We start from the raw sequence: 27,568 nt of genomic DNA, 5'->3' as shown, positions 1-27,568 counted from the left end.
TTCTTATTTACCTCACAGACTGGTAAGAATGTAGTTCAACTGCAAATTGCAATGCCCATGCTTCAAAAACCACTGGTCAAGTAGTCTCTTTTGAAAAATGGGGTGGAATTTGGTTTTTTTGTTTGGTTGGTTGGTTTGGTTTGGTTTGGTTTTTTTGAGCTGTCCTTTGGTCTAGTGAATCTGTGTGCTCTTTGTAAATGTGAAAGAAGAGATCGGACCCTGGGTTCTAAGGCAGAGTTGGTTTATTTCAGTTTGAGCTGATTGCCACCAGAGAGGGACCCTGACCAAAAAAATCCCTGGGCCTTTATACCCTTACAGTCTGTGCACCTGACCTTTGTCCTGTGCCCTGCGTGAACCTCTTAGTCCTATGGTGATTTATGGTCTGGGGTCTTCTAACACCTCATTGGATTCTCCATGTTCGTGTGCCATTATCTTCCAGCTTGGGGCAGTCTTGGGGCCCTCTGGGGTCTCAGTCCTTATCTGAAGATAATGAGTCTTTCTCTGTTTTCACCTCTGCTTAGCGATTGTGGTAACAGTTCATTTGAAGTTCACCTACGCTAAGTTTTGAGCAGGGCTCTCCCATGTTAAGGTGAAAGCAAGTTACAATTAAACTAAAACCTATACAGATAATTTCTAATATTCTATAAGTAAACTTATTTTAATCCCCAACAACAAACTCCTAGTTTACATCTAGCACCTGGTTTACAATGCAAGTTCTGCCTATCTCAAGGCCACACAAGTCATCTCAGCACCCTTGTTTTTTGACTTATTCCCTTTTTATTGGGCTCTTGGTGCTTCTGTTTGGGTGAGTCTAATGTATGTCATTAATGTTGCTCTATATTCTGCTGCAATACCCCCACCTTGTAACCAATCACATACCCATCCACAAAGTAAGAATCAGAAGGGGAAATCTTGCACTGTCTCAAGCATCTTTCTCCAAGTCTTTGGGGTTGACCTGTTGCACCCAACTGGGAAAGTCGCTATAGTCTGATGGACAGTTATGAGCTGCTAAGTCAAGGGCGAGGGGGGAATGTATGTGCAAAACATGATGTTGGCAAATATGTAAAATTTGGATAGGGTAAATCCACCAAATCCCTTGTATTTGCCTTGACACCAGAAGTTCAAGCCAATCCTGTCTCTATTTGCCTTACCTAAGGACTAGGAACCTTCCTGGCAGGTCAAATATCATTGTTCTGAAGCATTTAAGTATGATATTTTAAGAAGCCACACCACACTACAGACAGAAAGAGAGGGTAAAATAAACAAAAGTAAGCCCTGCTTGTATATAATAGTTAGTAATTTATAATTATGCAGTGAAATTATTAAATGAAATACAAATTGAATAAGTCTCATGTATATATCCAGGCGAGTTGTAAAAATGTGGTTTACAATATGTAGTATGCTCCTCAATACTACACTTCATGAATATCACTGTATGGCTGCCTCTGATAGCATTAAACACTTCAAAATATATATGTATTTTGCATATGGGCAAAAACTGGCAGTCACACTAGGCAATGAAAGAGTAATAGCATGTGTTATATCTTACGAGTGTCAACAGAACTTTTGACTAGATTCTTTCTACTAGCTGAGTTTTGCATTCAAATGGAAGTCTGTCTTAATTATCCTTGTTGAGCACACCGGATTACAACTTCCATAGTTGCATGGCAGTTGCCCAGGATTTTTGTTTCAAACACAATGAAATGTGTATGGAATACTGCAATAAGTTACCACTTCGATATGAGTGGCTCTTGGAAAATATAAAAGAAACCTCTAAGATGGCAATACCTAATGCATTACAATATGTATGTAAACATGATATCTACATAACTAGGAAAAAAAGACAACCCTGCTTATGAAACAACAGATTTCATTACTTCAGTCTATACCTGCTTTGGACACTATATACAATTCTACAGCCTGTGAAGGCAGGGGTTACTGTGTGATGTAGACACACATAACTGTGGTAAAAAAGTATTGCTGTATTATATGTAGTTGGAGCTATACACAGTCCTACACAGCATATCACATTTTGGGCTTCAGCAGATTAAATTTTGGTTTCCTGTAATACATCATTGATGAATGAAGATTTGTCCTGTCTTAAGCAGCTTCTTCAGCAGAGCAATCAATGCCTGCATAAGTAAATTTCTCGTATAGTGTAGTATTCACATAGGTCTGGAAAGAAAATAAACAGAGAAGGTGTGATGCAAGGTGCATTACCTCAAGAACCCTAAATAATATTGAAATTATGCATAGCCTAATTATTTATAATATTGTGTGTATATATATATATATATATATATATATATATATATATATATATATATAAAATAGAGTTTTATTCTTACCTTCCTGTCCTCTAACATCCTGTTCAGTGACACCAGTATCTGAGCAAATGAAGGTCTTTCATATGGTTTCTCTTTCCAGCACTGTCTCATTAGGTCATACCTTCAAAAATCCAACACCAGCATTTGACAGTTTAGATACATAGGTTAAAGTTATAAATTTTTGGTAATTTAAAGATTGTGCACATTTCACTTTTTAGAGCAAAGTGGATTTCTAGGTAGCTGAAGTTACATTCTCCATAGTTGGTAGCTATCTGAAAATAATTTTCTTTTACTCTGCAATAAGCAAAAAAGCTCTCTTTGAGCTAAAACATTGGCACATTGTGTAAAGAACAGGATAACTGTCTGCAATGGAGAGCCTGGGAAAGTATTAATGACAAATTAACAGTGTATGCTGTGTACAAAAGGACTTGTGCACTTTTAATTTTTTTAATGTGATTTTTATATTTTGCAGACCTTTTTAATTTTTATTGTAGTTTTTGTATTTTCCAGTTTAAAATTTTTGTTTGTTAGTTTCTTGTAGAAATCATCTATTTTCTATAGCTGAGGTTGTGTTGTTCTGTTTGTTTTTGGTTTTTTTTCTGAGGAAATACTCACACTTCATCATCACAGTTGAGAGGCTTTTCCAGTCGGTACCCTTGAGGGAGTTTTTCATATAGTTCTGCACATGTCATTCCACAATATGGTGTTCCACCTAAAGTTTAGCCATTATCATGAACAGAGGCAAGTTTTAATAAAAGAAACTTTAATTTCATAGTAGAAATGGAAGGATATGACTGACATAATAACAGCTAAATTAATCCAAAATTAGGGGATATTTTGCACCTACATTTTTATTTTTAATGCTTCCTTACTGCTTGATGCACAATATGGAGGAGAAAAATAAAACTAAGTGTCAATTTTCTCATCTGTGGGGCCAGCCTAATTTTTTCTACATGTCTGAGGGCCAGGATCTGATTGTATTCAAAGTGTTTTTTCAATAGCATTGATGTCACTGAGCAAATCATTCCTTCATTAGCATCATAATAATAAGATCTGGTGTGGACTCATGAAGCTCTTCCTGTCAGCTGGTCTTGCCCCTTTCTGCAGGTATTTGGTTTCTTAGACTCTTGATTTTCCACACTGCATCCATATCTAGTGCAAACCCATTTAGTAAGGAAAGCCAGGAACAAATCAGAAATCCAGAGTCTGGTTGGCAATGTGCACCTCAGTCAGTAGCATCTCCTGGCCAGCAGACCGTGGGCACATCTCTAGGGCAAACCACAAGTGAGGTGTAACACAATGATTTTGAGTGGTGCAAGGCTGTATCACAATCATGATGGGCAGAGGTGTTTGCAGAAATGAGCTCTAAATTTTATTTGAAGGTTAATGTTCAGAAATTTTCTTCAGGGATATTTAGAGTAGGAGGTGATTACTCCCCCACTCTGCAATATCATTAAAATACAAGTCTCAATTTAAAGTGCAGGAAAGCTGAGGAAAAACCACCCACCAAACTCAAAACATGCTGTATTAAGGCTGTATTTCATGTGATATTCTGGAATTTATATTTAGGTATGGCCTGGGTTTTATAGTGTAATGAAATCATGGTCATTATGGTTCTTTCTCATTTAAAATGGTACCTGAATTGAAAATTTGACAGTTGCATTTCCAAGCATACTGAACCTAAATAAAATGTAGTAGAATAAAACAGAAAGAAAACTGAAATCTACTGTGAAACAGCATTTTTTAAAAGACTGAGTGAATAGAACTGCCTTGGTGCAGATTTTTTATTTGTGCAGTACAAAATTCAGATACTTACCTAAACTAACGATTTCCCATAAGAGGACACCATATGACCATCTGCAACAGAGGGATATTATGAAGTACAACAAAAATGCATCAAGAATTAATATTTTAAAATGGTAGGTAGTTTTGCTAGTATTCAGTGAACACAGGGAAGTGTGATATGTTTATCTGTATTTTTTATAAAGTTTTGTGTAATGATGGGGCTTGTAGAATCAGAAAGCAGGAAAATTAGCAAAATTAATTTTCTCTGAGTAAACCGAAGACCTTTATCAGATTGTGAGCTTTCAGCAAATATTGCAATTACAGAATTGCTTTTCCAAATCCAGTTTCTAGTTTCCTAAATAAAATACAAATTTCCTCTGGGCTTCCCAAATATTCTCCAGGTCTTCAATTTTGGATAAGAAGTACAGCTAAAGTAGTGGGGCACATCCAAGTAGGTTGTGAACACAGAACTTGATCAGACCCTGATGAAGAAATAAAAGTAACTTTTTTGTTATGGGTTTTATTTTTTGTTTCCATTGCTCAGTCATGCTGACATGACTACTGAGTATTTTGAGTTGAGTGGATATCTCATTCTAACTGTCAAACATTTCTTGATATGGAAAAATATTTGTTTTAAAAAGTGCCACTTGAACACATACTTACACATCACTATTTGTGGTGTAAACACTGTAATTCAAAGATTCAATTGCCATCCATCGCACTGGAAGCCGTCCCTGGAAATTATTTAATGAAAGTTTATTTTTCAGTTCCTGGCATAGCAATATTGCAGTTTGTATGCCAACAATCATTCTGTGTTACCTTAATGAAAACTGACTTTATGCAAATAAACTTTATCAAGTAAATAAACTGACTAAAGTTGTGGAGTTTTAAAAAAATTCTTTATTGTGAGAGTGGTGAGACGCTGGAACAGGTTGCCCAGAGAAACTGTGGATGTGAAGTGTTCAAGGCCAAGTTGGATGAGGCTCTGAGCAACCTAGTGTAGTGAAAGGTGCGTTTTGAACTAGAGGGTCTTTAAGGTAACTTTCCAAATAAATCATTCCATGATCCTATGATTATATGATTTGCTTCCCAAAGGAACAGTTCACATGAGAGCTAATAAAAAAAATATCCAATCAGCATCAAGGTGAAATGTAAATAATACCTCAGATGATGCCTCTGACCATCCTGTTGCCTTGACAACACACTGCTATTGACAACACAGGACTGTAGCTACATGATGCTTATTACATGTCTGCCTCTTTCAGAGCTTCCAAAACATTAGCTCTGGACACATCCTGATGTATGTCTGGTTACCTTCCTGCTAACTTTGGCCTTGTTCAATAGAGTTAGACCAGCTTGACTCATCTATTTTACTGTCATCCATATTCATATAAATAATTTTAAATTACATTTTCTATTATAGACATTGGTATAATATTTATTTACAAGTAGATATATTTGTGTGTATATTAACAAATATGCGTATTTTACATGGCAATAAAATTTAAAGAATCAGTTCTGTAACACCCATAAATTTGTATTTTTGTTCATATTAAAACACAGATTAAGAAATAAGACAGCAAAAATAAGAAAACAGATTGTATCAATTTGGTTTGGTCCTTACCATGGTCTTCTTAACATAAACTTCTTGACCTCTTGATAAGCCAAAGTCAGCTATTTTTGCAACATAATTTTCTCCAACCAAGATGTTTCTTGCTGCCAAATCTCGATGAATAAACTAAAATAATAATAATAATAATAATAATAATAATAATAATAATAATAATAATAATAATGTTGTAATAAAATAAGGAAATCAGTATAATTTAGTTTTACATGTATTACTTTACTGCTATATTGAAATTGCAAACATTTGGAATAAGAACAAAAACCAAAGAAATAGGCAAAGGTACCAATGTCACTACCAAAAACATTTTAAAATTTATATGAAAATGAAAGCAGTTAACTACCATGTTGTTTTAAGTGTTAATGCCTCTTCCATGATTCCCCGTGACATAGTATTTGATAGACTTAAATGGAGACAACAAAATAAGTCTCATTCAGTGTGTCCTATAGAAGCTAAAGTTAAAAATTAATTTAATTAAAGGGCATATTCCCTGAAAAGTATTTGCCATGCTTTCAGTGGGTAGAGTTGAAGACTGACCTGTTTCTGGCTCAAGTAGTCCATCCCTCTGGCAACATCTGCTGCAAAATGCAGAAGCTGTTGAGAGGAAAGTGTAGATGCAGTACTGTTGGCAATAGCAAATGCTGGGTCTGTCTCTAGTACTCTGCTTTTCCGAAGGAAGTCCAGTAAATTTCCATGGGGGGCATATTCAATAGCAAGATAAAGATATCCTAACAAAAAACCAGATAGTAAGCGTATCACAAAGTAAGAGATGGTCAGTAATAGTCTTTGGAAATTTGCACTACCTTGAGTGAAAAAAAGGAAATAAACATAAAACAGACTGGAGGGAAATGTCAAACAGGTTAATTTCTAAGAGTAGAGGGGAATTTAGAGCTAGTATCAAACATCATTTCTGGAGTATTAATGTGGGCTTGTAGATCCAAACACAAGTTTATCTGGCATTTTAACAAATGTCATACACAGACCTGCTAGTGTTTCTCTGGACTGTGTAGGCTATATTGTGAGAGGCGTTTTTTAAACTAATTTTTAAAGTACATGCATTCAATTGTATCTTACCCCTATGTTCACATGCTCCCAAAAGATTTATGATGTTGGGATGATGACCAAGTTTACAAAGAACTTCAAGTTCTCCAGCAAAATCTCTGTGGTCATCTTTTGAGGCATACTCTGAAAATCAAAAAAGCACACATTTATGTTTTACTTTTAACTGAATTTATAACTTTTTTTTATTATTATTATGAGGACTCTAAGTTCCTTGGGCCACTGCTGTTTCAACCCCAGTAGAAAGAGAAAAAAATGTAAGGTATATTAGTATTTACAGAAAAAGGTAGGATTTTTCAATCAGAGGAAAAAATATGTGAGAAACGAGTGTCTGTGGAAGCTATCTGCAGAGAAAGGAAGCATTTGTCACTCTCCTTCTTACCTGAGAATATAAGATGTAACAGATCCTATGAAAAGTAGCTGCTCTAAAAATTCTTCCATATGTGTTCTGTTGATTATTTCTGCCTGTATGCAGACCTTGGCTATTTTTAAGTTAACTGTCACATTTTAAAGTGTTTTTCAATTTGCCTAAATATGATCTAGTAAATTACAATAAAACATGTACATCTTTACAATATTGTACGTATTGTAGCTCTCTCTGGAACGTAGCTGTCAGTGAATAAAAAGAAAATTAATGATCCCCATGGTATGTGGCATAGATGCAGTTGTCTCTGAATAGCTAAAGTGAACAAGATGAACAAATGCTTTGCCTCAAGACTAGCTCTCTGCTCCTATCTATCCAATGCATCTCACCTCACAGATGAACTCACGTGAAGCTCATACTGATCTATGAATTGCAAAATACACAATAGTTTATCATATCAACCACTAAGGTGAAACAGAAATCAACTTTACCCAACAGAAATACAGTCTTTGACAAATTTCGGCCTAGTGACACCTGATACAATTTAATAAGCAATTTAAAATATTTATTTTAGCTTTAGAAGGAGACTACTAAGCATTTTATATGACAGAGAAACCTTTGGAATACACAGTCAAGAAAAGTCTTTAGTCACAGAATCCCTGGTCTTTACTACCTTTCATCCTTTTTATTGCAGCATCCATGCGTAAGCCATCTTTCTTAATGCGTGCTTTCAGGACTTGCCCAAAGTTACCTTCCCCAATCACATCTTGAAATTTTATGTCATTCCATTCAAGAACTGGATAAATAGTAGGATCTTGACTGTTTTTGGCTTTCCTGCTCAGCGTGAGAGTACCTGAGTTAAACTGCAGAGCTGGCTCTTCCCTCTGCAAGAGTTAAGCAAATGACATTATGATTTCTACTTCACTGAGCCATGCCCTGATTACATTTCCCAAATACCTATGCTCACTCATCTACACACACACACAACAACAGAGCTCAATCCATCTCTTACATACACAAGAGGGAGTACATTAGACAGTTACAGCTACTTTAACTGCAACAAGCAGTTCTGCCTAGATCCACAAAATTAATCAGACTTCTAATCTGTGTGCAAGTACCTTTTAGACCTGGGCCTTCTGAAGAGTTTTATAAACAGTTTGAAGATGAAGGACATGGGCAAAAATAATGTGATAAATCTGATCTCTTATAAGTCTCAGGCATGAGATTTATCTCATATTAGGGTTAGTTAAATCTTGTGTTGGTCAGGCTCAGCAGGAAAAGTGAGACAAGAAGAAGCAAGGAATTAAAAAGAGAGAGGAAATTATCTTCCTCCAAACTTAAAGAGACACCTCCTCTTCAGTTACACATTCTCATGAAATACTGCTATGGGAAAAGTTTTAGGACTAGGAGACAAAGCTATTCTGTGTGGTCTGCAGATCATATCATTGGGTGAGCCCGCCACCCCTGTTTATGAAACAACATATTTAGATACTTATGGAGGAGCTCTTTGGGCCAGCTTCATTCTGCTCCACAGGTTCCCCTCTAAAAGCTGAGACAAGCACCAGAAAACAGGTGAAGAGACTGCAGCAGGATACAAATACATACATGCGTATAGAGAGATATCTCCATGTGATGTTAAAATCTTCAGCAATTTCCTCATAGCCAAAACTATGATGTTGCTGTTGATAGATCCCTGATGTACTGTCTGCAGGTTAAAAATGGGTGAGCATGTATCAGCAACAGATGCTCAAAAGCAGCATTAAATATTTGGCAGTTTTCAAAATCAGGCATGACTTCATAGAGGCAGAACAGGGTCCTCTCTCCTGTCTGGACTCACACTTGTCATACACAAGTATGACAAGGCAGAAGAGGGAGTGCAGCAAATGGTCTGCAAAATTTTTTTCAAGTCAAGTTTTCTATCTCCTAGCCTGTGACTGTGATGGCTTTATCTTTGGGGTCAGTAGTAGAAGAGCTTTACAACAGTACTAATTGCACACACAAAGAGAAGACAGGGTTTGGGAAAGCCAGGAAAAAGAAATTGGAAGAAAAAACAGGAAAAGATGAGCTGAAGTTAATAATCAAACTAGACAGGAAAACTGGAAACTCACCACCACATTTTGGAAAGCCTGAGCCATTCGACGCTGGAAGTTGGCTCGCTTTAACTGCAGCATGATGAGAAAGGCCAGGAGAATTGTTACACAGGTCATCCCTGCAGAGCCAAGGATGGCAATAAGCAGCATTTTGCCTCCTTTTGATTCATATGGAGCTGTTGAGGAAGGACATAAGAATTCATCATTATTTTCAGCTTATTCTGAATTTAGCAATACATCAGCAATGTGTAACTGAATACTCCTGTCTTGAAAATTGTTTAAAGACCCAAGAATGCATCCCTTTGTTTTCCAAAAATGTCTGAAACGTTGGATGCGCTGAATTTCATGAACACCTGCATATTCTATTGAATTCAGTATTGAATTCTATTGAGAGCTGAGATGAGGCCACATTCAGTAATCTAATGGTCTTGCTATATGCAGCTCCTTTAATTTTTGAGTCACTGGGCCCTTTTTAGTGTATATACACAAATGGTGCATATTTGTCACTTCATCAATACCATGCAGTGAACTAAGAATTAAATTTTGCTGGTGCTGTGTTGTGTGTTAAAAATAAGGAGCAAAAGAAAACTCAGATTAAAAAATTAATATTATGAGAGTGTCTTAGCTAACTAGTTTATACAACCAGTCCTGGTTTGTGCAAATCCAGTGTGGTGGATTAACTAACCTTTAGTTTCTGGAAGAGTCTTCAGTTCAAACGATATATTCGGGTTGCTCAAACCAATGTTGTTCTGAGCATTAATCTGAACCTGGTACACAGTGTCTGGCTCAAGGCCCTTGAGGTGATATTGAGTAATGCTGGTGTTCTTTATGATAATATCAATGTGGTTGTACTCAGCCTTGCCATAAATTTTGTAGCTGATGATGATGGAGGAGATGGAATGACCCTCAGCAGCTGTCCAAGAGATGACTGAGGATGTGTCTGTGGTGTTAGAAAACCTGATGTTGTTTGGTGCAGGAGGGATTCCTGAGAACAAACACAAACACACAAGGCATTGGCATCCACCTCTTTCTCCTTCCCACAGAGAGCACAACATTTTCCTCGATGGTTTTGCTGTGCTAAACAGAATTTGCTGATGAGCTATGATAACTGAATGCAACAATTTTATGATCCTGATGTGCTGTCATCCCTGTAGCAGTATTCCATACTTTCAGCAGAAGTTGGAGTGACATTCAATATACTGTCGTGGATGAAGATAAACATCCTCTGAGCTGTATTCAAGCACACCGTATTTACTTTCGAATTAATGCAAAAAGGATTAATTTCCTTCTATACTGAATCATCATTCCCTTGTAATTCCTATGTCCTGTACTTTCACTGCTTCAGAGAGCAATTACCTGTCAGGCTGTTAGAGAAAGGAAGTTGATAACAACACTTCCAAAAATCTAATCAGAAAACCACCAGCAGGGGTGAGTGCTACACTTGTGAATGCAACTATGAATACTGAGTACCTTCTCCAGGAAAACAGTACCCTTATGTGTTTCTCACAGTACCCTTATGTGTTTCTGCAGTTTGGTGTCAGAGCTCAGTAAAGTGGAGAGTCCCATGACAGCCATTCATACTTCCACTAACTCACGTAGGATTTCAGTGAGGGCCTCCTTACAAGACCAATAAGGAGGAAGAAGCCCATCTTTCCAGTGTGTGGCAACGGCAGTGTCACCCATCAGCCATTCAGATGGACAGCTGTTCAGATGGTACTTCATTCAGACAGGGTGTTTGTTGAGGTGTTGTGAAAGCACACTGCTCACACTCAGGGAATTCAAGGGCGGTCTTCAGTGTAGCAGACTTAACTACTCTTTGCTCACAGGGGTTTTACCTTGCATTGTATCTTCTCTTCTTTAAGTGCTGACTATTTCTGTATTGTCATAGCCGAATTGAGTAACAAAAGAGCTTGGAGTAGTGAACTCTGATGGCTCATCATTCTGAGGAGGAAAAAAACGCTACTTGTGTCAGAAGCACGAGTCGCACTGAAATGAAGATGTGGATTTGCAAGCTTGTTTTTCTCCATTTAAAAAAACCCACATTAATAGCTCCTGACAATTTCCAGCAGAATTCCTTTGGATGCTGAGCTTTCCAAATAATAGCAATAACAACCACAAGCAATCATCAGGAACTAAGTGTTACCCAAATAAAGGATTGCATTTAATGTAGTCATCAAGTGACAATTAGTCTGATCACTGGGGGTAACATGGAGAATTAAACAGAAGGATGTGAATCAGCACTTACTGTCACTGAAAGTCCATGCATACAGATAGTTGCTCCATTCTCCTTGGGACCTGGTGTTCACCCGTACCCTGCACATGTATTGCTGTCTAGGCTCAAGACCTTTAATGATCAAGGTGGACATATTTCCTGGCACTTGAGTAATAACACTGCTCTCGTCACCGTTGTCATTCACGCTCTTCCTTTCCACTTCAACACGAATATCATCCTCTGTCCTCAATGTTAAAGGATGCCATGACAAATTCAGTGATGTCATACTTTTTGGAAAGAGAGTGATACCTTCTGGTGGAGGAAGACCTTGGAAAAGCCACAGTGAAACAGGGAACAACATTTCATGTCTGGTATCTGAGCTGAAATAGGGGTTCCTTATTCCCAACCACTTGCCCCAGTTTGGGGTGACATAGGGTAATTCTCTCAGCCATCCCACATAATTTGGCAGAGGTTACATCTAAGAGGTGTTGATAGTCCCACAGTATCTTATCAACAGATGATGTGCCAATAAAATGGTGTCTTCAATGAGTTGGTGTTGCAGATGCACTTATTAGATGTGAGAAGCCAACAGTTGTTGTCTTGCTAGATAGGTCCTGGTACAATCCACATTTATTCTGTATGTCTGTATTCAGTTTGTGATCTATCCTAAATGGACTAAAAAACTTTCCGGCTTGTTAAAATATCTTCATTTTAAAAATAAATTGATCAAATACTAAGAGGAAGGACTGCAAAAAAGTGATTCTTATCTCCAACTCTGCTGCATAGCCAGCGAAAATATATAAATTTTCCTTTCCCAGATCCTTCATCTCTAAATCATGGAAAATAATAGCTCTGCCTTTTTCTGGTTTTCCTCACCTCTGTTTTTTGATTTGTTTTTTTCTTTTCCTTCCCTTCCTTTTTTTTTTTTTTTCTTTATTTTTTAATATTGCTTTGCCTGAGATTCTTTTGAAAGAGTCCACAAAGTTTTCAAGTGCAACCTTCTTTGCTCAAGTGAAAGTGTTATGGCAGAGATCAGGGAACAGACCGCAAAGAGAAAGAGCTGAAATACCCCATTTGTGAAAAGCCATGGTGGTGCCTTACCAAGTGCAGCTGTTGTGAAGCTGGCCTGTGGTCCAGGATGGCCTTCCCCACCTTCCCCTTGCCGACTCAGCTGAACACAGAACTGATACTCAGTTTTGGGTTCCAGATTGTCCAGTCTTTTAGTTGTGCCTTTTACTGACAACAAAAGTCAAAAGAAAGTAAAGCCATGGCCCATGTTGAAATGTTATGGAAGAAAATGTTTGGAAAATACAAGGTAAGATACTTAGGCTCCTTTTTTTGTTGTTGTTCTTGATTCAGTAGGATAAACTAATTAGAAGTATAAAATGATTATTTTTAAGTTGGATTCAAAGGTTGCTTCATCTGCCCTTTTTTGAGGACAAAACAATACTGGTTGCTTAGTCAGTGTTCTTTCTGTACACAGATCTTGGATTATACTGATTTAGTAACAGCTGCTGTTAAAGTTCCTGTAATGTTTCCTGTAGTATTTTAGGCCATGCATAAAATTTGAAAGCATAGCTGGAGGAGGTCATCCAACCCATAAGCAGGTTTCAGTTTACCTATAGGATTACTGATAAATATTTTGGTAAGTTGTTTATCTCACTAGGGCCACAATGAACACAACACAAGATGGTAGATGCCCCAGCATGTCTCCATACTGCCCACTACTTTTGAAAACCTTCTGTTTACATGGGAATTTAAAACAGCTGGGCCCAATTCTGAGTACTCTTAATCCTAAGGAAGGAGGGGAAAACCTTCTGTTCCCGAAGTGAATATACACTTTTGACATTGGTGTAACATTTTGACATTGGTGTATACATTTTGATACTGGTGTAACACATCCACATGAACATCATGTGTAGTGATAAAAACTGACTGACACATCCAGTACAAAAGGTTTAACTTCTATGCATTGTAGAGTCCTTTGAGGCTAATCAAGAACAGAAACACATGACATTTCAGTTGATAGGTCAAGTTTGTCTTTAAGGGAATTAAAGAACGTCCTCTTACCTTCCACAGACATCCAGGAGTGATAATGTTTTGCTGGCTTGTACAGAAGTTTTGTTGACACAACAGGTCCATCTCCATTGTGTAACTCAGCATTGATATCAATTATGAGAAAATTATGTCCTCTGTCTGTCAGCCTTGGGGCATACTGTGGCACAGGAGGGACTGAACAAGAATGCAAGTATTAAACTAATTTTTTAGCTCCCTATATCAGTAAGACTCTGGTTATTCCTACATCTCTAGGAAAATGAAAGATGCTCTTCAAAACTCTCATAAAATAGATGGAGCTTTAAGTGCTAAACCTGACAGTCAAGATATTTAAAAAAAAAAAAAATCCTTGTGTGTTCTTCTAAACTTTATCATCACTCTTATTCTTTCAATATACATAACTAGTATGTTACTTATAATTGGTTTCTGTTCATATTCCAACTGTAAATATTTATTCAGGCATTTTCTGGCAGTGCAGAGAGCAGAAAGTTCAGCCATGCTAGAGTATAAAGCTGTGTTTAAAGTTAGAGAGACAAAGATACTTGAAGAAATTAATAGTTTTACCCTTGACTGTAACTTGAAATGGTTTCTCTGCCATTCCTGCTACTGTCTGCACACTGCAAACCCAAGTTCCTGTGTCACCGGGCAGGATTCGATTAACTCTAAACATGGCTTCAGAACGATTACTGGTAGAAATTTCATCAGGCTGAAATGACAAAAGATGTACAGGACCTGAAAAATTTGGGCATTTTGGAATATTCCAATGATACTTTCAGTTTAGTGATATGTATAAAAAGCATCCACAATGGTCAACTCCATATTTTCATATGTGCTGAGAAGTTCATGGGGTATCCCAGAATTCCAAAATTTCGTATTATGCTTGAAAACCATAGTACGCATTAACTACAGATAAAGTCAATATAAACATTAGAAACAGCAGCAAGCAATTGATCAGGAGCCTACCCTTAGGACAGTTCCATCTTGCTTCAAGAGTTTGAATTCTTCAGATTTAGGAAGCGGCATCCCCGTTGCTATACAAAATGGCTTGAACTCGACACCAGAATTGAGTTCCACAGGATCTGGTAAGTTTACTATCTGAGGCGAAAGATCTGCTGAACCTACAGAAGATATGTAGTATTATGCCACTCTTTCAACAGACATTTTAAAAGACAGGTTTATGTGTGCAGGTAGTGTAGGTGTCTGATTCTGCCTTTCCTCATGTGGGCATATGCAAGAATCGTGCCTTGCACAGTCAACATTTTTATATCATTTTATATATAATGTGAGAAGAAACAAGCTCTGTGTTCACTCTTCTTTCTTTTTCTGATCCCTGTCCTCTCTTTCTTGTTGACATTTTAAGCAAGAACAGTCTAGCCATGGCAAAATCATGCACCATTTTGTTCTGAATGTACAGTACCTACTTGATCTCTGTTTTGTCTTTTTGTAAGACCAGACAGATCACAATGGTATAATTTGGCTGGTTGGTTCATAGTCTTATTTCTTTATTTGTTTTTGTTCTTGAAAAGTTTCACAAATCAGCAGTGGATTTGTCACTTTATTTACCCAGCTAAAATAATAACGCTGAGTACATCTTACAGAATACCTTGCCTGAATCCAATGAGATAAGGTATGTTCAGCTTTGTAAACTTAACTTTGTCCCAGAGAGACAGAGCAGTTTTAAACTCAGGTGTCTTAGTGTCTCAGTCATCGCTTTCAGCTCATGAAGCTCATGGAATAGGAATGTATGGAGCCAACCAAGTGGTAGGTAATAGTAAGATACCATGAGTATATACAAAAAGGTGGATGTGCAGCTTTTTTTTTTTAACAAAACAAAACAAAACAAAACAAACAAAAAATCAGTCAAGCCCTAGGGAGTAAATCTTGAAAATCTAAAGATATCATCCTGATAAATGCAACATATAGGTCAGAGGGTTAAAAATACAGTATTGCAATGAGGCTGTACAGAAGTGTCTGCATCCCTAGAAGGTAGTGGTTGGAGCAAGAATAGCAGCCTGGAGTGGTAATACTGTACCAGAATTAAGAACGGTTTTAGTTACACTGGGAACAACCATTTACTACCTTACTTTACCTTTTTTTTCACACTGCAGGCCATGCCAGCCGAAGGAGCAGATGCAGCCCTTAAATCTGTCACATGTTCCTTGATTGTGGCAATTACATTTGAGTTTGCAATCTGACCCATAAAACCCAGGTTTGCATTCTGCAAGTACATATGTTGCAGTTAGTGCAAAGGTAGTAGAAAATGTCTTCCATTATTTTTCAGTCTCATTACAGAAAAAAAACTTTTTACATGACTGTAAAATGTATCATCTATTACTCTCCTCTGTTGGTTCCCTTCTGTATTTCCTGTGTGTAGAACATTAAGGATCCCCCTTTTTTTTTTTTTTTTACTATACCTTTATCACATTCCAGTCCCATCCATCCTGTGGCACAAGAACAACCATATGGATCTGGTAGACAGAACATAAAGTTTCTGCACCCAAAATTTTCTTTACAGGTCTCTTCACATGTTTTGCCAAATGTGTTGGGTCCGCAAGCTGTTGAAGGGAGAGAGGGAAAGAATAACCCAACTGCATTGCCCATGAAAGAGCTAGTGCTTCTAATGAGACTGCATTAGACAGGAGAAAACATGAATTTAAATTAAAAATAGCACTTTGATCATTCAAATACTAGATATATTAACAACCACAGCAGCTTAAGCCACAGCTGTTCTCATAGTCAAGTACAGGCAGCAGAAGCAAACAATTTTCTTGCTGTGAGGATCTGTCAGCCAAGCACCCTTGCTTTAGATCTGTGAGGATACAGATTCAGCAATAAATTGTGTTTATAAGCCTTTCTAACATAAAATGGACAAGCAGTGCCATGAAACCCAAGTATTCTTCTTAGCAGTGAGTGCATGCAAAACTGCTGATGTCAAGGTTTTGCTTCTATGATAAGAGCAGCACTGGAGTGGTTCAGGTGTCAACTATTCCAACAGCTTAGCTCTAGTATTTGCAGCGCTCCAATTCAGTCAAATAAAAGGATGCATATTTAGCAATAAACCCAAAAGATGCTTGGAGAAGTCAAAGCAACATGATGCCAGCTCTAGTTTTTCCAGAATTCAAACTACTTGCCACAGACACAGATTTGCACAAACAGACATACACTCTTGATGTCCCTACAGAGACAAAGCACCCTGTAAGCACATTAGCAGCTTCTTCAGAAGCAGACAGGGAATCTCTAGCATATTTCTTAGTAACAATATATCCTTAAGATGTCCTGTACTATCATGCATTTGAGTTAGTCAGCAGCACTGAGCTTACTCATTTCAAGGGAATCATAGGATAGCCCAGACTGGAAGCGACCTCAAAAGATCATCTAGTCCAATCTTTTGTGAGAAAAGGAGCCTAGAAGATATTAGGTAGCATACTGTCCAAGTGCATATTGATCAAGAAGTGTTGGAAACATTCATATTCCCTAGCAACATAATCTCTACTAGGAGAAGAGATAAAAGAGTGACATTAAATCAGAACTGCATGAACAACCGGAACAGAACTCAGGGTTCATCTCACCAAACTCTGTCCTGTCTCTTGCACCAGCTGTAAAGGCTGTAGCTTTCAAGAGTAAAACCAGGTACTCCATATGATGCTTCCTTCAATAATATACCAATTTCTGTTATTGAGAACAAATTATTAAGCAATCACTGAAAATATTATTTACTTACCTTTCTCACATGTTTTTCCCATAAAACCTGGTGGACAGATGCATTCCCCAGTATCTTCATGACAAATGCCATTGTTTGTGCAGGAAGGGCAGTGGAAGCTACAGGAAGGGCCCCATTTCTCAGCTTCACATCCTTTAATGGGCAAATATAATGACATATTTGTTGTCTTCTTATTCAGTAACCCTTCAATTTATAATATTCTTTTTAGAGCAAACAGTAAAATACAAAAAAGTACAAGCTATATGGACTGTCACACTCCAGCCAGCTGGACCACTATAGTCAGTAAGATAGCAGCAATAGCTTCAAAATCCAGATTTGGGGCATTACACTTATTCATTCACAAATCCTGGAAGTATTGTGAGGATATTCATGAATGAAATGTGAGTTACCATCATAAATATTTTCTCTACAATGTGAGATATTGAACAGCTATCTATTTTTTCACATCAATTTTATATTTCTGTCCAAGTTAACAGAATATAATTTTCTTTATATCTGATGGATGCAGCAGCATGAGCAGCAAAGTATGTAAAATACTTTTTGGAAAATATCCCAACTCATTCTTTCATCCAGTAGGAAATGAACCTTAAGAGCTAACTAAAGCTTGTGTTTGTGAAATTATAATAATGTATGCTAAAAATGATGAACCTTAGGATAAATGAGGTTTGGATATAACCCACCATAGAGAACAGGGAGACCTGTTCTCTCTGTTACCTCTTTCATTAATTCTCGGTGTTTGAAAAGCTGAGATGCTGACAAAAGAGCTAGCTGTCCTGACAATAGCTGAGCTGTACTTTAATCTGATGGGGTGTTTTTTTCTCTCAGCTGTTGACATCAATATCAGCTTGCACCAAAGACCCTTGGGTAAAGCTTTCTTCAGACATAATCTGATGGCAGCATATGTCAAGACAGATTTTTGCCCTTATTTGGGGACAATATATTTAATTTCAGATTAATTTTGACTTTTAGCTATTAATCATCCCCACACATTAATGGAACTTACGTCTTACAATAAGCCTCATGTAAGCAGAAGTAAAAAGGTTTCCTCCTATATATCTGGCAGAGTAAACTCCTGCATCCTGTGGTTGAACTTGAGGATAGGAGACTTCCAGTTCTCCTGGCACTTCATGCCTGGGAACAGAGTGGATGAAGGAGCCTGAGGAAGGAGCACACAGATACCACAAAAAATGTCATTCACCTTCTAAATAAACAAACTTGCATTGGTTACTAAAGGACAGTTGGGGCAAGCTAAGCAGCAGAATAAACTTATTAATTATGAATTTTCTGACAACTCTAGCTGTATTGGTTTTCCATAATTGGAGAGGTGCAAGTAAAAAGAAAGATAGATCTTGAGGAAATTCAATAGATAAACAGGACAAACAGCTTCACACTCATCTTTGCTAAGAGCTTAGAGGTTAAAAGTGTTCATTTTGTTTCTCGGTCTTTTTTGAATTAAGGGATAATAACCCATAAGGATTCTAGAGTGACTGGAGTTGAAGAGCAAATGTCAATCTTTTATCACAAAGATTTACTTAGGAGACCAAAAGCAGGAAGAACTCAGCATTACCTTTTCTTCCTAGGTTTAACAGATTTCTGTCTCTTCTACATTTTTTCACCAAGGAGCTTATTTATTTTATTCTAAGTTTGCTGTGGTTGGTCATTCGTGTTTGCCTAATAAGGCCATAGTATTTGGTCTTCTTCCATCTCCCTGGATCACCAAGTAACAATATTTGAACATTGGTTGCTGTCAAAGAGAAGTTGCATCCACTGAACTTCAGGACCCCCAGAAGTCTTTCCACTACAGTCTGTTAGAGCAAGGCTGCTGCAGTAGGTTAATGCCAGGTCCAACTAGCTCTCACTAAAATATTTGTGCACGTGCTCATCCACACTGTACAAAGTCATCCACCAATTTACCCACACAGCACAACTGTAATTTTATGACTACAGCATGTGTGTATCGAACTCATTAAAATAGCTTGGATTGGAAGAAACCTGAAAGATCATCCAGTTTTGAACCCCCTGCCATGGGCACGGACACCGTGCACTAGATCAGGTTGCCCAGGGCCCCATCCAACCTGGCCTAGAACAATTCCAGGGGTGGAGTAACCAACACTTCTATGAACAGCCTTTTCCAGCAATTTTCTACACTCACATACAAGAATTTCTTTCTTATACCTGATCTAAACACACCCTTTTTCAGATTACAGCCATTCCCCATTGTCCTGTCGCTGTCAAAAGTCCCTCTCTAGGTTTCCTTCAGCTCCATCAGGTACTGAAAGGCTGCTGTAGATGTCTCCCTCTGGACTTCTCCTGGCTGCAAATTACCACTTGCTCACTCTAACAACCCAGACAGTCTGATCCTGTTCTGATTCACAAGCTCAAATAGCTGAATGACCATTACCAATTGTACCAATGAACCAAATTGTCCTCATCTTCTGCATTTCCTTACAATCACACTGAAAATACAGTAACTTTCCCCCCGTTTTTCACTTTTCTCAATTTATTTAGAATGTAAACAGCATTAGGCAGGATCTCTGCTGTCTGTGACCATACATACTATCAGTTTGACTGTTGTCAAATTTCAGGCAGCCTAGCAGTATATAACTTTGCTGAGGGTCATAACCAAAACAGCACAAAGACTGTGGGTCACTTTAACTCATGACAGAACATGACAACTATTCTCCATGAAAACACCTCCAAATGAAAAGAACAAATAATGAAAGGGATTTGCTTTGAAACTGTGGGGCGTGTTCTACCTATCTTTTGAGTTACAAGCTGCATAACAAACTTGACAGAAAACCATTAAGATAGCCTTGTGCTTACAGTCTGGAAGCAAGGGTCAAATCTTATGGCTTGTTTTCCAAGGTGTTATGCCGATGTCTTAAAGCCACCCTGTTTAGCAGAACCATTTCATTGTCTAGACAGCCATGGTGAGATTCTGTAAGGGGGAAGTAGTACTTGAAACAACTGAAGTGAAAGACTGCAACAGCTAAATATAGTAGGAGAAGCTTTTTCTCTTCTTTTCCAGCTGCTGTATCAGGACCTCTCAGAAATGTTGTTTCAACATCAACCTCAGCTGAAAAACTTGACTTTCTATCCACAGCCAATCTGAGATTTTTTTCTGAACTTCCAAATGGTATCACAGCTAAGGTAGCATGCTGTACCATGGTGACAGGAGATCACAAAATTTTCCTAGGTACGCTGAAATGACAAATGATGGCAAACTTGCCTGCTGTGCCCTGACATAGCTGAATCTCTGAAATGCAAAGAAACAGGTATTTGTGAAAGTCTGCTTTGCCTATTGCTTCTTTAAAAGACACCTGTTATCTATCTAACTCTTCCAGCCTGTCAAAGTGCTTCAGTACCTGGGGTTGAGGCTGGCTCACTACATGAGTTCTTCAGCAGTCTGTTTACACCTCCTTACCTCATCCTGCTCTATTTACTCCCTGTTTCCTGGTGGGTCACTGTAAGCTGGTTTGTCAAAGATGGAGCAGAACATTACATGTGCTTCCCATGATCATAATTTATTGTGGTTTAACATTCTTATTATGAAAGCATTGTGAATTTTAGTGACCTCTATTTTTGTACATTTCTACAGGAGGTAGATAGCAACCTGCGTATATTTCTAAGCGTCAAGCAGGAGCAACACACAGCTGAACAGTGATTACATATGATTTAGGTGCCATGCTAGGAAGAAGAGCAGGTATTACAAAATTTACAACCTGACTAATTCTTGTAGTTGAATGAAATAAGGATTAGATTTTGTTTACAATTTTTTCTTTTTAATAGCAGAGTACTAGTGATTAATTGCTTAGCTTGAAGGGCATCATAGAAGGTAAATGGCCTCAAAAAGCATTTTGAAGAATGAAAAGCATGACTTGAAAAGCTGTAGAAATGCAATGAAAGATATAATAACTGGGCCTTCACAGTGGCCCAGAAAGAAAAACAAACAAACAACCTAAAAAACCCAGGCAAACACATGATGTAGAAGGAATTCAGAAATTAAAACAAAAAACAAAGCAAAGATATAAACAGAGGATTGGGAATTTTGGTGAAATAGAAACAGATCAACATACTGGATATGGCAATTCAGGAAACATTAAATGTATGAGGAATGATGTTGGCTACAGCTGCACAGCATGGGCATCAGCAGCAATAACTTTTAAAGACTTACTTGGCACTTAGCTAAAACAATGATAGCAGAAAGAGAAAAGACAAAAAAGATGTAATACCATTCTTGTAGATCACTGCATCTTCCTCTTTTGATGCCATTCTGATGAAGGAGATGTTCACATGTTCTCCCTTATTTGCTGTAACAGTTAATGCCACTGGGTGGAATGAAGCTGAAAACAGAAGCATGTGATGAATAGCAGTTACTGTTTCTGTCTGGTCTCTGGTCTGATAGTTGAGAATGGTTTCCAGCATGATAATCTCATTCAGATTTTGACACCTCAATTTCTTTAGAGCATAAAGTGATTCTTTACCATCAGCAGCCTCAACCTATGTCTTGGCAGAGACAGAGGACTTGCCTATCCCCTGAAACGACAGACTGCCACTAGAACCTGAGGTATGAAAACAATAATTGGCTTCTGGCTGAGTAACTGGAAACAATTTCTAACTAGGAACTCCAAATGGCTGTAGAACACTTTCCCAAGTTTCTTTACCCCTTGAGACATATTTAAAGCAGACTGGAAAAAGTACTGGAAATTGTATTTTAGGGAACAAGCTGTCACTGGCAAACAAATACGTAGGATGATTTCAGTTCTCTTCTACTTAAGCTTTATAATGCAGACCTGCAGAGATAGTTCAGGAGACCAAAATCATGCAGGGCTGGGAAGGAGGGGAGGTAGGATGGAGTAGATCTGTGCTTGTATTAGTTCACCACATTCTGGAAATACAAATCCAACAAAGAGAGTGTTGGATTGCATTAAGAACCAAAAGAAAAAACTCATATTCACAGGCTGTGGTACTTTTACCAAAATATTCTCACCTGAAATATGGCTTAGTGAAAATAAAAATTCTATGTGAGAGACTGGTGTAGATCAGCCAGTTTTCCAGCAGGGAAATTGAAATTCATTTTCCTGCTTAAACTGAAAGGTACTTTTAAACATTTGTTTGTAGATCTTGATTTAAACAACAAAGAAAGAAGTGGATAGCAGGATCTTCCCAGCATTTCTGCCTATTCCTTATCAGTACTAGTGGAAAAATGTCATCAGAAGATAACTGGGAAAGGGATAGAAAAACCTCAATAAATAGCTCTTTCTGAAACCAGTGAAATTATAATTTTAACTACCACATTACTTTGAAACAAGTCAGGAGTTAAGGATGTTTCCTTTCACTTACTTGGAAAATTCAAAGGGAAAGTTGTGAAGTGTTTTGAGGACAAATTCATGTTTTCAGGGCATTTTTAGCTCTCTCATTTTTAGCTCAAATATACTGCCATTTATATGTTTTATGGGAAAAAAAACCCTCTTCGAAAATTAGCCAAATTGATATCCTAACTATTAAGCTCCTTACCTGACAAAGAATTTGATACCACTGTACTTTTACATATTGATTTAAACCAATTCCTTTGCTCTTTATATATTTGAAGTTTTTTAGCCTTAAGGGTTGCTCCTATGCAAGTTCCTCCATGTGAATCCATCCGTCTTTGTTTTCCCTTCTGCTGCCACCTGCCTTCCCAGCAAGGTGAATGGGACTTTTTGGACATAAGACCCACCTGAGTTTCAGCTGAAAGAAATCCTTGAAGAGCCATTCATGCTCCTAGACAGGTCTGCACTTTCAGAGGTTCCATTTCTATTAAAGTCACAGTTATTTCACAGCAAATATTTTTAAGGAACATATATACAAGTTAATATAACCTGTTAAACAACTTATTCATGACATTTTTCCTTTTATGTAGAATCATACCTCCTTTTGTTGTTCATTTTTACAAAACTGTCGATAAAATATACTTTGGTTTGTACCAACAGTTGGAAAAAAGAATTTGAACCTTGTGGCTGGCTAAAATTTGGTTGGAAAGAAATACAAAGAGATAGGTTCAGAAAGCAGAGAAAAAAATTATGAAGTAACTATCTGTCATAATTTATATGTAAAAGAGCTGTAAAAAAATGAGCAGATAGATGCTATATCAAGGTTTGTATGAGGCTGTTATTCTGTCAGTACCTCCACAACATTATTTTGCAAAATCTGAGGGAGTAAAAAGGATAATATTTTTGCATTAAAAGAAATAACATTTTGATATTTTCATTATAAAATAGAATTTTAGGTTAAAAATCAAAATGTTTTACTACATGATGTAAAATTAAAGAAAGAAAATCTGAGCAAAAATGAAGACATTTTTATCAATCCAAGCCAGCTTCTCTTCTAGGATATTGTTTCCTTGAAAATTTTGACATTTTATTGTTTTATTTATGGTTGGAAACAAGATAACTATTGAAAATTCACTATTCTTTGCAGGGTGGAATTTCCATCCCCTGTGCAGTTCTAGTGTTATGCTCTGAGAGTCTACCACATGTTTTCATTCCTTTGTAAGTTACATACAATTGATTTCAGCAGGAGTCTTCCTGGTTCACATTAAGTACATTCATGTGCCATTTTACCTAGACACTGGTCTCTACTCTTACATCTTAGAGAAACAGAGAATTCTAATATAGAATAATGAAAGAAATTTTCATTAGAAACAGGCAACAAAAACTGAAAGCAATTCCAACTTACTGTCAGCCCCCAAGTTAGAATTTTTTTGTTAGGAACAAACTCATAGTGAACATCAATTTCTATTTAAGAAAAAAATAATTCAACAGCTTTTGCAAAAAATTAAGTTGTTAGCTACAGATGATCCTAAGGGGTTTAGTTGCAGTGCTTTTTGGACCAAATTTAGTGAGACAGTACTAATTGTTTTAACAAGATATTAAACTTTTGTATTCCCATTTACTTTTCTTTGCATGTTAGGCTAAACCACAAGAGTTTTCTACAGGGTATTGTTTCAATGGAAAGGAATGCACTCTCCCTGTTGGGCTCAGTTCCAACATATTTTTAGATTGTGACCTGTATTTCATGATTTCACATCTCAAGTGTGCCAATTCCTTATAGAGACATAATGAACTAAGCTGCAGGATAAGTGCCATAATGCTCGACTGTTGGCGTTGCCATTATTGTCCCTTTGACAGCTCTATAGTTGAGTTTCTATGGGGAAAACTCAATCACATATATGAAAATCAACATTTATTGCATAGAGAAATTGAATAAATTGTATTTGACTAGAAGGAGAATATTTTATGGTGGTTTATTCTAGAGTTGTATACTTATACAGAATAAGGATCACTCCCCATAAGAAGATAAAGCATAAACTGTTGCCTCTCATTGTATGTATTGAATATTACGTGTGTAACTAAAATGTTTCATTATAAAGAATTCAGGAGAATGGAGAATTTTAGAGAGATGGAGTATGAATTTGTTATTTTCAGAATAGCAGATGGTAAAATAAATCAGGAAATTTATACTACACAGAAAAATTCTTCACTATATGTTCATATTTGATAATAGGTATATAATCAGGGAGATGGTAGTTCCCACTAAGTCAGTTGGGCTATCCAAATAATTAATGCTTAGTGAGTGTTTCACAAGCTTCTTGCCAGGAGGTTGCAAAATGGTATCTGGATTTCCAGACGTGCTGTTCCTTCCCTTGACTTTGATGTCTCTAATGGAAAACTGCACATTAACACTCAATTTTTGCTGTTGAAAAACATATTCTGCCTTTAAAAAATAATGATGACAACAACAGTAAAGTGGAAAATGGTCTGTTTTCCAGATGCATATGCTTTGCCAATCTTTCCTTAACCTCTTTCTCCTCTTTCTGTGCACTTTAATAGCTATGAGAATTTCTGATGCTCCTCTCTCCCACCCATTTAATCTGATTAGATTATATGCTTTCACCAAGGATTTACTAGTTTGAATTTTGTAAGTGAAAACTTTTGCAGAGACAATCTGAGAAAGGGATTCAAACCCAGAAATTAATCCAAGAAACCTACCATCTGCTGGTATGAATGCTACTTCTGTTTAGAATAACATCTGTCATGTAAGAAGCCTTCAAACTTTGATTACTTAAAATTTTCTGCTCCTAGGCCCACAGTGGAAAGAACTGAAGAAGACATCCTTCCACCCGTGCATGTTGCTCTACAACAGAACAGCTAGAAACGTGCTCAGCTTGCTGGCAGACTGCCACAGGCAGGGTCACATTGACATTCCATGGACTATTATCTTATCTCCTCCTCACTGCAGCCTCCTTTGAAACAATGGAGCTCTCAGTCTGCATCTGCAGAGCTTTCTTGGTGGCCAATCCAATCTTTCAAAGACCACATTTGGTCACAAAAAACCTAAGCCAAAGAAAAATGTACTTGTCCTAATCAGCTTGCTTCCAACCTACCCATGTTCAAAAAAAATAATAATAGGCACTAGCTGCAGCTCTTACAAACGAAAATGTCTCCTTTTATAAATTTATTATGCTATTTCAGGAGATAATAACCACAAAACCTTCTCGTACTAAAATCTTATTAAAAAGTTTAAAATTGTCAAATGTCCTTACAGGCTAGTTGCCACAAAACAAAACATTAGCAGTACAGTAAAATCTATTTAAAATCATCTTCAGTTTTGGAAATGTGATTTGCTGCAGAAAATTACTCAAAATTTCTTGTGCCTTTTTGTAGTTGATGGTGATCTCTGCTTTGGAAATTGTCCCAGAAGTCTAATGATGTCCAGAAACAAGGGAAATTTTGAATGTATGGAAACACAATTTAATGGACCTTAGAAATCTCACCTTCTTTTCCCACTGTATCCCCGCACATTTGCTTTTACTACTGTGCATAGCCTAAAACCAAAATCAAATGAATAGAGAAATCTATAGAGGATTTTTGTGAATAACATTCGCAGATTTTGGAAAAATCTGGATTTTCTCTGGATTTCCTTTCCAGTGCTGAGAGGGATCCCCCTTTTCTTTTTTCACACTGACACAGACTATGCAGATCCATTGTTGCTGATCTCTAGTTTTACTAAAACTAAGGCAAGGCAATTATTTTCTAGGCTCAGGTTTCCCATTTACTTAAGAAAGATAGAATAGTGATGTTTAGCTATCTACATCTCAGACCTGTCAAACTTTTAAAATCAAGAGTCTGTGATGTGAGAAACCCAGTGCAGGGGTTGCCTCTATGTTATTCCAAGGAGTCAGTGAGGCCACTTGAATTGTTGACTGACTTTGTGTTCCTGCCAGTACCCAGATGCAGGCAGAATACTTACAGATGTCTGACTAACTTCCACAAGGAAATGACTAGCATCTAGTACCAACCAGTTTCTCTGCACTGTAGGGGAAAAACAAAAATAAAAGGCCTTGAACCAAGACTATTTTTATTGAATCAGGACTGCCTTGCATTGTCTGGGACCACTCATGTCAACCAGGGGTAGCTGCCAGTGTGCCAGCAGTGCCATGGCAATTTCGGATCTGACCACTATACTGTACCTCCCAGTGCCATCTTCATGGTATGTATCCTTGTCACCTCATCCTTGAGTTTCCCTTCACAGTAATATGCTCCAATAGTTTCACTGGCCTGTTCCCTCTTCCACACCACTGTTTTGGCTGCTGCTCTCTTAGAATCCTCATTAACTTCCAGTGGTTCTCGGTGCTGGTTTGCTACATCATCCTGGTCCCGGCCTATCATGATAGATTCACGGGAATACCATTTGGAAGTGACACATATAAGTGATGTCTCGGAGTTGCCCACCAGAGGGAAGGAATTGATCAGTATGAGGTCCAGTGCTGCTTCTACTTTACCTAAAAAAAAAAGAAAAAAGAAAAAGAAAAAAAAAAAAAAAAAGCATCAAATGAAAAAATTTTTCTGCAGAATTTGATGGGGCCATTCAATCACCAGGTAAGTGTCTGGGCTCGTGCACAGCTTTCGTGCAAAATAGGATGAACACAGATTAAGTATTCTGCTACAATGACTTGAGGATTTATTTTTCATGGAACAAACAGATAGAATTTGCTGTTCTCAGAAAAGGCAGTAAGTCTTGCAAATGTGCTGAATTTTTTTCAAGAGCTGTTTTATAAGCCCAAGGAAGACCATAGGCTGCCAAAGCAGATTGGTCTATGCATAGTTAGACATACACATAAAAGCCTCAAGTATGGTGCTTTTCTGGTAACAGAATTGGTGGATGATAAGGTTGTCATTTTAACAGTGTTTCCTCAACCTCCTTTACATGGATTTAGTACTTATGAACTGATGTAAAGCAATTATGACTTTCAGTTTTAGGAGATGGTAGAACTTTGAACATTGAGA

The 27,568-nt window shown here is 37.4% G+C and overlaps 1 protein-coding gene across 3 annotated transcripts in view; it reads right to left on the bottom strand.

The window, feature by feature from the left end:
• Window positions 1–224: 224 nt before the first annotated feature.
• The window catches only part of TEK (TEK receptor tyrosine kinase), a 44,970-nt gene continuing 17,626 nt past the window's right edge, over window positions 225–27,568 (bottom strand). The window contains exons 2-23 of one of the 3 annotated variants that reach the window (XM_066181463.1): window positions 26,752–27,063; window positions 21,473–21,583; window positions 18,244–18,396; window positions 17,241–17,372; window positions 15,934–16,074; window positions 15,609–15,737; window positions 14,483–14,637; window positions 14,084–14,225; window positions 13,535–13,696; window positions 12,566–12,700; window positions 11,498–11,791; window positions 9,938–10,237; window positions 9,271–9,428; window positions 7,836–8,046; window positions 6,814–6,924; window positions 6,277–6,467; window positions 5,737–5,850; window positions 4,776–4,846; window positions 4,144–4,184; window positions 2,943–3,039; window positions 2,349–2,448; window positions 225–2,175 (exon numbers count right to left, since the gene is read on the bottom strand). In XM_066181463.1, coding sequence (XP_066037560.1) covers window positions 2,101–2,175; window positions 2,349–2,448; window positions 2,943–3,039; window positions 4,144–4,184; window positions 4,776–4,846; window positions 5,737–5,850; window positions 6,277–6,467; window positions 6,814–6,924; window positions 7,836–8,046; window positions 9,271–9,428; window positions 9,938–10,237; window positions 11,498–11,791; window positions 12,566–12,700; window positions 13,535–13,696; window positions 14,084–14,225; window positions 14,483–14,637; window positions 15,609–15,737; window positions 15,934–16,074; window positions 17,241–17,372; window positions 18,244–18,396; window positions 21,473–21,583; window positions 26,752–27,063 — 3,335 coding nt within the window. In that variant the 3' untranslated portion in view covers window positions 225–2,100. The remainder of the gene's footprint in view (window positions 2,176–2,348; window positions 2,449–2,942; window positions 3,040–4,143; window positions 4,185–4,775; window positions 4,847–5,736; window positions 5,851–6,276; window positions 6,468–6,813; window positions 6,925–7,835; window positions 8,047–9,270; window positions 9,429–9,937; window positions 10,238–11,497; window positions 11,792–12,565; window positions 12,701–13,534; window positions 13,697–14,083; window positions 14,226–14,482; window positions 14,638–15,608; window positions 15,738–15,933; window positions 16,075–17,240; window positions 17,373–18,243; window positions 18,397–21,472; window positions 21,584–26,751; window positions 27,064–27,568) is intronic. The other 2 variants (XM_066181464.1, XM_066181465.1) reach the window with 2 other exon arrangements.

Source organism: Chamaea fasciata, unplaced genomic scaffold (assembly GCF_029207755.1).
Source record: "Chamaea fasciata isolate MVZ Bird 193981 ecotype frontalis unplaced genomic scaffold, bChaFas1.0.hap1 SCAF_4, whole genome shotgun sequence".
Classification (NCBI taxonomy): domain Eukaryota; kingdom Metazoa; phylum Chordata; class Aves; order Passeriformes; family Sylviidae; genus Chamaea; species Chamaea fasciata.
The sequence above is the reverse complement of the archived record's forward strand: the minus strand, read 5'-3'. Positions and strand labels throughout refer to the sequence as shown.